The sequence below is a fragment of the Phocoena sinus genome, chromosome 13 (genome assembly GCF_008692025.1).
Source record: "Phocoena sinus isolate mPhoSin1 chromosome 13, mPhoSin1.pri, whole genome shotgun sequence".
NCBI classification, from domain to species: Eukaryota; Metazoa; Chordata; class Mammalia; order Artiodactyla; family Phocoenidae; genus Phocoena; species Phocoena sinus.
Window position 1 is genome coordinate 60713877 of NC_045775.1, and position 10775 is coordinate 60724651.

At 53.2% G+C, this 10775-nt stretch overlaps 1 protein-coding gene across 9 annotated transcripts; it reads left to right on the top strand.

Annotated features, from left to right (window-relative positions):
- Positions 1 to 1250: 1250 nt before the first annotated feature.
- On the top strand, positions 1251 to 10495 carry NAGK (N-acetylglucosamine kinase). Of its 9 annotated transcripts, none has more exons than XM_032652438.1 (11): positions 1479 to 1644; positions 3424 to 3508; positions 3664 to 3762; positions 4588 to 4729; positions 4963 to 5130; positions 5544 to 5654; positions 6357 to 6469; positions 7748 to 7835; positions 8825 to 8922; positions 9424 to 9502; positions 10165 to 10495. In XM_032652438.1, exons 1-11 carry the CDS (start codon positions 1616 to 1618, stop codon positions 10353 to 10355), a joined length of 1203 nt encoding a protein of 400 aa, XP_032508329.1. In that variant the 5' UTR covers positions 1479 to 1615; the 3' UTR covers positions 10356 to 10495. The 9 variants fall into 9 exon arrangements, with proteins under 9 accessions (XP_032508334.1, XP_032508329.1, XP_032508332.1 ...); XM_032652441.1 differs by having other exon boundaries at positions 4963 to 5067; XM_032652443.1 differs by lacking the exon at positions 4963 to 5130 and having other exon boundaries at positions 1251 to 1644.
- Positions 10496 to 10775: the final 280 nt, after the last annotated feature.

Genomic DNA, 10775 nt, shown 5'->3' on the forward strand with positions numbered 1-10775 from the left:
AAGTTTTTTGAGAAAGATGGCTGTACATTAAGTGATGTATTATTGACAGTTTACATAATCCAGATCTAAGTGCCATGTGACCCCTTATCAAGAAGGAATGTTATCTTTAAGGAGTTGTCTTACCGATGTTAGGAGAACGTTGCTCTTTATGATTAAGCTGGTAATTCTGCCGATGGAGGTTTTGTTTAGGGGAACCACTGACCGAAACCACCCACACTGGCCAGGCTCCAAAGTAACCATTTGCACAAGTAGTTTTATGGCAGGAGGTCCTGGTAAGGAACACGGAAATAACAAGCCACCACCAAACCAAAGAATTTGGTAAAGGTCAAAAAGAGACTCCATATTGTCCTATTGTCCCAATATGGACTCCAGTCCATATTGTCCTACCAAACTTCCAGAATCCTCCTCACTGGAATCCATCTTGGATGAGCGATGTGTGCACCACCACGAAGGACCCTGAGTCAGAATGATGGGCCAGAGACAACCTGGAAACCAATCCCATCACCATAAAACCCGAGACCACAAGCCACGTGGCAGAGCAGTCCTCCTGGGTTCCCTTACCCTCCTGCTCTCCACCTGGGTGCCCCTTCCCAATATAGTCTCTTGCTTTGTCAGCACGTGTGTCTCCTCGAACAATTCATTTCTGAGCGTTAGACAAGAGCCCACTCTCCGGCCCCGGAAGGGGTCCCCCTTCCTGCAAGAGTTTGGGGAGGCTTGGTCGATCCATAATGCAGATACACAATGCACAATAGGGGGGAGAGAGGAGGCCAAAGGGCAGATAAAACTTTTCATGTTTAAATTTTTGTCTTGCCATAAAATATGAATTTTATTTCACAAACTGTATCTGCTAGTTAGCCTGGCAGTCTACAGCCCCCAAATACCCTCTACAAAGAACCCAATTTTCTTTGGAAAGTAGTGAAAGCTGAACTCTTTCATCTCTAGGCTTACAAGGACAGCCTGGGGGGCTTTCTCCTTTCCCAGCCTGCTTCTGGTTACTCCTGGTTACACATATTCACACAAGTCCAGTGTAAAGTCTTAGTGGGTGCTCGTGTGCCCACGGTGTGACTCTGCCATCGCCAGGCAGGTGTTGGGTTGAACAGTGCACTTTTTTAGGACTCCCAGTGGTCCCCTGGCTTCGTGCAGCTCCCCGAACCCACACCCCAGTGGGGGTCTGGCCAGGTGTACCTCACTGTCCTGTTTCACCCAGTCTACGTGGCTCCCACGCATTGCGCACGCGCGAGGCGGAGCTGCCAGCAACTTCCGGGCACTGAGGGGAAAGCAGTGCAACGGGGCTAGGGGGTCCGGCCCAAACACCCCTTCCTGGCTCCTCCGCTTGGGATCCCGTATCCATCTCCAGAAGCAGGACTCAGGAGGCGGGGAGGCGATCTGCAGGAGCCGCTGAGGACCGCACTCACCCAGCCCGGTGCCATAGCCAGACCAGCAGCCCTGAAGCTTGGGGCGGGCCACGGTGCCACGCCTCGCGCACGCGCACTGGGAGTCGGCTGGACCGCACGGACGTTCACGTGACGCCGGGCGGTGCCCAGCGGGCTGGAGGGCCGGGATCGCCGACAGGAGGGAAGCAAACGACGGGATCCGCGGTGGCGGTAGCAGCAGCATGGCCGCGCTCTATGGGGGTGTAGAGGGGTGAGTGCGGTCCGGAGGAGGGAGTCCGGAAGGGGCGGCCTGGACCACTCTCTGGCCCGAGGGCGGGGCGGGAGGAAGGCCGTGGCCAGGTCGGCAGGCTGGTGACCTCCCACCTCAGTCAGGGTCCGGCCACTTTGGGCTTTTGGGCTGCGGGGTCTTGTGGAGGAGGAGTGTGTGCCCGCGCGACGGTGCCCTTGCGCGCGCGGTCGTGTGCTCTGCGGGCACTGTGTGCCACAGCCACACCCCGGGGGAGGTCCTTTGTGTTTAGCGGCGGAACCACAGCCCTTTCTCCCACGAAAGACCCACTCCACAGTGCTCCGCTGGAGAAGCTTCTTTTTTCCATTCCCGCTCCGGAGAGAGTTTTGCAGAACAGGTGTCAGGTGTGAAGTTGCTGGACTGGGGGTCGGGAGCGGGGGTGTGGTGGAATCCCGGACAGTGACCTTTGCCGGAAGGTATCTGGGACCTAAAGCTGGGGGAGACTGAAACCCCTCCATTCTTGGCACTCCAGGCTACTCACTCTAGATCCAACCCTCTGTTATTCTTGCTTATTTCCTGTTCGGAAGCTTGTCTGCAGGACTTTTTGTAATAGCTCTTCCCCTCGGTGTGACTATGGGCAAGAGTTTTGCCCTGTCTGGGCTTCAGTTACCACGTGTGTGAAGTGATAAGAGGGATGAACCGAATGATCGCTAAGTCCCCTGCATGTGGGTGTGGGTCCCCTGGGTGTGTCAAATCAGGGCACAGTAGAGGGTCTGAGCTAGGGCACTTACTTTTGAATCTGACATCGCATTACTTAAGTGGCAGTCACATTTCACTGCTGACTCATGGACCCCAAAGTCTTTTTTTTCACATGCATTGTTATGATTGATCTCCCTTGCCCTGTATTTATTGCACTGTTTTTTTTTTAAAAAAAAACTAGAGAAATTCGCGTTCAGCCCTGTTATATTCATGAGTAACATATGACCCATTTTTCCAGTTTGTCAAGAGGTTCTTTGGGACGATAATCTGCCACCTCATGCATTAACTACCCCTTGAAACTTCTTGTCGTCTTTGAGTTTGATCAGCAGGTCTTCAGTGTCCTTTTGTGATATTCCTGAAAGTACTGATCAATAAAGAAACATACATCACACCACCACAGACCTCCCTCCAAACTACCATTTCTCCCAGTAATAAGCATTTGACCCTTTAGTTGCTTAAGCAGGTATTAACTCTTCCTGTCATCTGGCCAGCATTTCTCACAAGCGTGTCTCGAAAATCTTGGCAGCTGGAGCTGCTAAAGGCAGCCTTTAGCTATTGTGAGAGAAGCAGAGAGACGTGCCATTCTTTTTAGTCACGTTTACTGAGTGTCACCTGTGCCTGGAATGAGGGTAAATAAATGATCCAGAGCTTGACCCAGTGGAACTTGTAGTCTAGTGAGAGGCAGACAGGAAAACAGTTTAACGCACTTCTCATACAGAGGAGTCCATGGGGGCACTGACATGGCTGAACTAATGGAGCTATAGTGGTGGGCCACACATCGGAGGTTTCGAGGACGAGGTGATATATGAGTAGGGTCTTGCAGGATCAGTAGGATACCCTCAAGGGAAGCTGAGCAGGAGCTATGTTTTGGAAGTCCAAGAGCCCAGCAAACACCCAACCGCAGAGGAGGGTTTGAGAATGGTGACTGGGCTTGCTGAAGCTGTCCCCCTCACTCTGGGCTCTGCCTATGACAAGGACTGCACAAGTTGAGCTGTATCTGCAGGTTTTTCTGAGCAAGACTGAGTGCCCCCTTGTGTTCTGTAGGGGAGGCACACGATCCAAGGTCCTTTTACTCTCAGAGGATGGGCAGATCCTGGCAGAAGCGGATGGACTCAGCACAAACCACTGGGTAAAGGCCACACTGAGGGGACCAGTGGGCTTGACTGTGGTTTCATTCTCTGTAACTCCTGTTAAGGTGGGGGTTGGGGGCTCACTCGGAAGCCTGTAGGGGCGACAGAGGTCATGCAGGCCTTTGTAACTCCTCCTTCCCTTGACTGGGGCCAGCTGATCGGGACAGACAAGTGTGTGGAGAGGATCAACGAGATGGTGAACAGGGCCAAACGGAAAGCAGGGGTGGATCCTCTTGTTCCTCTACGAAGCCTGGTGAGTCTGGGTAGAGTTTGGGAATTAGGTCACAGCAACACTGAGACAGCGAGTTTGAACTAGATGAGTCCGATGACTGCAAAGGGAAAGGCCTTGAGGGCTTAGTCTCTGGTCTGGAAACTCACCTGATCACATCCACTCTTGTGGCTGCATTGTCACCTACAAGCCACAAGGATTGGAAGGGCACAGGGCTTTGGAGAGCCATGAGACCTCGGTTTGAATCCCAGCTTTGTCACTCAGCATCTGTGCTGTGTGACCCTAAGCAGGTTACTTACCTGCTCGAAGCCTCAGTTTCCTCGTTTGGAAAATACGGAAAACAGTAGCTACCTCAGAGTTGCTGGGGTGGTAAAATGGCATGATACATCCCAAAGTGGTTTGCACAGAGCCTGACCCATAAGGTCTGATTAAATGTTACCTGTTATTCCTGGCTCAGCTTTCTGCCGAGCTGCTGTAGCTCCGGCTACTTCCTGGACGTATCCTCAGGGAGATGTCCTGCAGGCACAGCCAAACCCCACGCATTCTGAACCAAGCTTACCTCTCCTCGACTGGCTCCTCTGCCTGATTTCTTCTGTTAAGGGCACTGTCGTCCTCCCCAGCTCCTGACCTGGCATTGTTGAATCCTTCATCTTGGCAGGGCTCAGTCCAGGTTCTTCTTGCAGCCGCAGCCTTCGATGAGGCACTGTGTGTGGCCGAGGGAGGACTGGGGCTTCGTGAACAGGGTATGCCCAGTGGTAGCAAGCAGGGAGCAGATGTAGGAGGGGAGGGGGTCGAGAAAGGAGCTGGGTCTGGGGCGCTGCCTGCTTGTTCACCTCCCGCGTGGCCTAGGGCCTATCCCTGAGCGGTGGGGATCAGGAGGACGCGGTGAGGATCCTGATGGAGGAGCTGAGGGACCGATTTCCCTACCTGAGCGAAAGCTACTTAATCACCACTGACGCCGCCGGCTCCATCGCCACAGCTACGCCGGATGGTGAGGAGGTGGAGGGCGGGGTGAGGTTGAGAACCGGTTTTCCTGGGGAAGCCCCTTAGATTTAGCTGGCAGAAGTTGATTAGTAAATACCTGGGAGGCAGCCTTCATCACAGCCCCTGCTCCCTTCATTAGCTGAGGTTTGCCAGAGCAGGCACAGGACAGGAGGGAGGGCAGGAAGGGTGTCCTGATGGGAAGCAAGAAAGGAGTCCATGCAACACGAGACTCTGTTGCAGAGGAGGGAGCCCCTGGGCAGTGCAGCGACGAAGCTGGCTGGAGAAAGCAGCAAGTGCTGAAAAGCCGATGGGAGGAACTCTGTGACGGGAGTATAAGAAGTGATGGTATCGTGAGATTGGCATTTGAATCTCAGCTCCTGTTTTGCCAGCTATACCATCTTGGAGAAGTTATGGAACGCTCTGAGTTTCGATTTCCTTATCTATAAAATGGGGGTAATTGTATTCATAAGGTGGTCTAGGGTACTGAATGAGTATCACCGTGTGAATAGGGTCTGACACAATCCCTGGCGCACGGTAGGGACTCAGTAAAGCAGGTAGTCACTTGAAGGCTGGCTGGGCAAGGAGACCCAGACTCGTGTGCCTCTCTGTTCCCTAGAGAAGGGCACCATGTGATTGGAGTTTCTCTGAGACCCAGGCCCTCCACCTTCAGGCAGGAAACTAGCTGGGCTCGGTTTCCTCTACAAAACTGGGTGGTGATCCCTTTGCTTGGGGCCGGTTTCTGTCCTTTCTTTCCTCAGTCAGAAGCTGTGCGCTCTGTGCAGGGCCTCGGCCGCACTGAGTCTCCTGTGCCCTCTCCCCAGGTGGGATCGTGCTCATCTCTGGGACAGGTTCCAACTGCAGGCTCATCAACCCCGATGGCTCTGACAGCGGCTGTGGTGGCTGGGGCCACATGATGGGAGATGAGGGCTCAGGTGAGCTCACGCCGACTGGGCCTGGCTCAGGGTCCTGGACCGTTCACTTCCTGCAGCTCCCCATCTTCCTCTCCCCTCCCCTCAGCCTGCTGACCCCCTGGGGCTCCCTGGGGAGAGCGCCTGACTCTGAGTCCAAGATAATGACTAAGAGATCTAGAGATGCAAATGCCGGACTACTGGCTGGCCGTGCTCTTCAGCAGTGGTTTGCACCCAGGACTCAGATTCATGCCTCCGCCTGATAGCCGTTGCCTACCCGTGTTGACTTTTGGAGTCCTTAGGAGGGAATTGACACTGTGAAGGTTAAGGCCATAGATGTCAGGAAGTGCCGTACCAGTCTGCTAGTGGGAAGGGGGTCTAGAAGCTCCTCCCACCATCACCTCTTCATAGGTAGCAGGTGGACATTTTCATAAGGGCCCTTAGGGTCCAGCTCCTGGCCGTGACTCTCGTGGTTTGGGTGGCAGCTGACTGACCTGGTCTTTACGTGGGGATGGGAGCTGGTGTGACGCAGCTTCACCTGTTCAGTCTTCCCCCTCCAGCTTTCCCTTACGTGGATCAGTCAGATATGGTTTAATTAGAGGACCCCAGGCTGGGAACTGGGGCACCTACTTCTCTGTAATACTCAACCCTGTGTAGGTGTGAGTTTCCTTCCCTGTGAACTCGGGGAGATTGCCCCATCTTCTTAGCCCTCTCTGCTCTCTGCAGCCTACTGGATTGCACACCAAGCAGTGAAAATAGTGTTTGACTCCATCGACAACCTAGAGGCGGCTCCGCATGACATTGGCTATGTCAAACAGGCCATGTTCAACTATTTCCAGGTACTTCCCCTGCCCCCGGTAAACGTGCATACCTGGGATAGGGCAGCGGGAGACCGAGCAGGAGTGAATTCAGGAGAGGGACTGGGTGGGCCCGGGGAAGTCGGGGTGAATTGTTTGTCAGAGCTGGAGGATGGAGAAGTCGTCTGTGAGGACCGGATTCAGAATGAGGTGGGCATGCATTCCCCGCATGAGGAGAGGGTAGGTTGCGGACAGGCTGGACTTCATCCTTGGGCAGCTAGACTCTGCGGCGAGTTGAAGGCAGACGCCGTTTAGGCTGAAGTGAGAGGTGCGGGGTGAGATCAGGAGACAGTGCACACAGACACAGGGACAGCAGGTGAAGTCTGAACAGGTATGTTGGCCAGTGAGCTGCCTCTGGCTGTATGGGTCAGGGAGGAGAGCCTGTTAAAGAGGGGCAGGGAGAGTTCTTGGGAGGGTACAGCTTCCCACCCAGGGAGGGCATCAGGGATTGACTGCCCTCCTTGTCTGGGCTGTGCTCATTTGTAGCGGGTTAGGAAACAGCTGCCTTTAGCTGCACCAGAGGTGGAGGCCGAGAGAGGAGAAGGCAAGTAAGTTTATTTGAGAGACATCTCTCTGGCTGAGGGCCACTTAGGCGAGCTGACTCAGCAGATGGGTTCTGAACACCACTAATATGTCTACTGCTCCCTCTCTTATTGTTTAGTCATTAAGACATTAGAAAGATTAAATGACAAAGTACGTATGACATGCTTAATACGTTGCCACAGATGCTCAGATTTTAGCCCCCCATGCCCTCTTCCATTTTAGTAACGTATTCTAGGGAATCTCTGGTTCTTGGGACCTTCAGAGGCGTTACAGGTGTGTAAGGTAGTTGAGGTAGAAGATGGACTATATGTGGTGAAATAAATGTGGGAGAAACAAATCAATTTTGACTTCTCAGAGCCTTTGATCTGCGTTGTGACTCTTAAGGGAGAGGTGCAATGAGCAGTAGTGGTTAGATTTCTTCGACCAAAGAAATCTTTTCAAGAGCACCTCAAGGAGCTGCAGAAGACTCTTTGGTGAGCGCACGTCTGTGCTCTGTGTTGCGTCCAGGCTAACCTCTAAAGAGCAGTAGAGGCCATGCTGGGAAAACAAATAACTTTTCTCAAATGAGAAATCTCAAATCCTTGTACTCTAGAGCTTAAACAAATATTATTCCAGCTTTTCAAACAGTAGAGACATCAGGAAGGCCAACTGGGTGGGCAGACTGGGAATTTTCCTTTGCTTCTGATGACTGTCTTGTGCCTTTTCTGTGTCTCTCAGGTGCCAGATCGGCTAGGAATCCTCACCCACCTGTATAGGGACTTTGATAAATGCAGGTTTGCTGGGTTTTGCCGGAAAGTTGCAGAAGGTACTGGAGATGGGTAGGGTTTTATCTGACTTTGTTCTGCAAAGACCTCCCTAATTGGAGGGTGGAGCAGGGTTCAGATGGGGATTGGAAGCCAATTTCCCTTTGACCAAGTGCCATCAGTTTTCTGCCACCATGGGCCTTGGTACTGGTGAGCCTTGAGGTGGAGACAGAAGGACACGCAGGTTGTACTGCCAGTCGTTTTATATTACCTGTTTCTCTTCGTGACAGCTGTCACGGCTTGTGCAGGCTGTATGTCTATTTCTGAGAAATTTATGAAGCAGTTATCCTTTGGGCAGATCTATAACTTTCTTTTTTAACGAGTGATACCCAGAGGCCTAGGGAATCACGGAGCGGTTAGGCGTATTTGGTTGGGTTTCAGGAGGAGCTGAACCATAGGGCTTGTTCGTCTGCACGTTGCTTTTGCTCCAGTGTGCGGTCCATGTTCCCTTACTTTGGATTCCTGAAGCCTCAGGGCATTGTAGGGCCCTCTTAGCTCCTGCTGGTCTGAGGCCCTTTCAGAGCAGAGCTAGGAAGGGGCTGGGCTGACTAACAGCAGACTGTTGGAGGCGGGTGGGCAGCCCCGAGGGGAGTACCAGCCAGCTGTTCAAGTAGGGTCCTGGGTCCCCAGAGCAGAGAGACCTTCGGGGACAGACTGAATAACAGTGTAAGTTGGAGTACAGACCAGGTGCCAGTGTTTTCCCCAGCGGAGCTGCCCTTCTTGAGTGCCTGGAGTGAGCCACCTCTGTCCAGGACACCCTTCCTAGGGTGAAAGTAGCTGGTGGGGGCTGGTGGGTAAGGATGAGAGGCAGCTCTGGAGGCTGGCTTACCCACACGCCGTGAGGTGAGCATCTGTTCCTGGTTGAGACCTCTGCTAGCCATCGTACTCGCACTGCACTGTTGCTGCCCTGCGACAGAGAGAGAAAGAGAGTCGCTGAGGACCGGAGCCTCCCTGGGTATTCACCCACTCCATTCCTTCCTCCCTACGCCAGGTGCTCAGCAGGGAGATCCCCTTTCCCGTTACATCTTCAGGAAGGCTGGGGAGATGCTGGGCAGACACGTTGTGGCAGTGTTGCCTGAGATTGACCCGGTGAGTTGAAGGGGGGAAGTGGAGTCTGGGGAGCTGCTGGGCCAGACTCGGCCCTTTCCCATTAGAATGAGACTGTCCCACCAAACTGTAAACTGGATACGATTTTAAAGGAACTTAGGGTATGAGAAAAATTCTGCAGGAAGTCTATAACACAAAAAAGTTCTTTGGGTCAGTGCCCTCCCTCATCCGTGTTTATATATAGCAGATTGGCTTACTGTGGTATATGTACTGTCCCCTTTCTTTCAGTCCTGCTCCTGTCCATTTCCTTCCCTTCTCTTTTCTTCCTCTGTGTTGCTGCTTAACTCTTTTTTCCCTTCCGTTCTCTACCTTGCCTTTATGAATCTCTCTATTTTTCTCCCTTTTTTTTTCTTTTGAGTCCACCTTCTGGTTCTCAGCTAGAGGGAGAGTGACTGGGATAGGTTGGGCTAGTCTTAACGAACTTCCCCCTCTGGCACTGGAGAGGCTTGGTTGCCCCCAGTATCCATTTCTGCCCTCCTCCAGGTCTTGTTCCAAGGGGAGATTGGCCTCCCCATCCTGTGTGTGGGCTCTGTGTGGAAGAGCTGGGAGCTGCTGAAGGAAGGTGAGTATAGGATGGGAGGCAGATTGAGACAGGCAAGGGCAAAAGATGGGGCTGGAAAGGGGGTGGCCTGGGAAAACAGCCTGCCCTGGGGAGGACTTGGGACCCGGGCCCTGAGGCCTGGACAGGCAGGCCACAGATGTCTCAGACCAAGACCCTCATCCTTCACTCTTCCAGGGAGCCCTTTTACAATGTCCCATCCAGCTTCCTTGCACTCTTAGAAAGACATTCTCTTCCAAAGGATTTATTAAATAGGCACCACCTTTTAAAAATTAAAGACAAATCTGACTTGAAATCGGAGCTTCTGGCCAGCATGTGGTGACATCCCAGTCACCATAATCCTAGCTAGAAGGAAAGAAATGTGCCTTCTGCAACCTTGCAGCTTGTTTCAGGTGGCTGTGTGGTCTCCGTTAGATACTCTGAAGTAGCTCCAGGATCCCTGATGCTACCTAGGAACCCCCGGGAGGCATCGGGGGCTGGGGGCCTCGGGCTCCAGCGCCCCACAGCCGTTACTGGACTCACGCACCCTGGTGCAACCATCTGTTAGGGATTTGGCATGTGGGACCTCCACAGGATGCCTCAGGGCCTGGGCCTCTTCTTTCCCTCCCTCTGTCCCCACCTTCTCCCTGGTCTCTCACCTCCATCCTCTACGTTCTTTCCTCCAGGTTTCCTTTTGGCGCTGACCCAGGGCAGAGAGATCCAGGCTCAGAACTCCTTCTCCAGCTTCACCCTGTTGAAGCTACGGCACTCCTCTGCCCTGGGCGGGGCCAGCCTAGGGGCCAGGCACATCGGGCACCTCCTCCCCATGGACTACAGCGTCAATGCCATTGCCTTCTACTCCTACACCTTCTCCTAGGGGGCTGGCCCTGGCTCCACCCCCTCCAAGCCCAGTGGACATTGGGTGCTGGAAGGCAGGAGGCTTTTTCTCCTTTTCCTTTTCTTTTTTTTGAAAAAGAAACATACAGAAGAAAATAAACGCACTTTACCCACTCCCCAGTTGGATTGTGTTATCAAGTACGTTTGCCGTGTACATCCTCAGCTCACCTGCCAGCAGGTATCCCAGAGGGCTCAGAGATGGTTTTAGCCCAGGGTTTAAAGCCCCACCCCCAGATGCTTGGCCTGTGGTCTGCAATCTGCTCGCCACACAGTTAGGCAGATAACCTGTGTGCTGCCCCTGCCCACCACGTTAGATACTTACGCCATGTGGCTGCCAGTTAACCTGTGATCTCAGTTTTCTCCAGTCAAAGGTAAGGGTCAAGATAGCTGCCTGACCATT

What these genes read in the sequence shown, in the direction of transcription:
- NAGK (XM_032652437.1), top strand. Translation starts at nt 1,616, where the DNA reads ATGGCCGCGCTCTATGGGGGTGTAGAGGG. An exon ending in CTCTATGGGGGTGTAGAGGG is followed by an intron (nt 1,645 to 3,423) that starts GTGAGTGCGGTC and finishes TGTGTTCTGTAG; the next exon opens with GGGAGGCACACGATCCAAGG. An exon ending in GACTCAGCACAAACCACTGG is followed by an intron (nt 3,509 to 3,663) that starts GTAAAGGCCACA and finishes GACTGGGGCCAG; the next exon opens with CTGATCGGGACAGACAAGTG.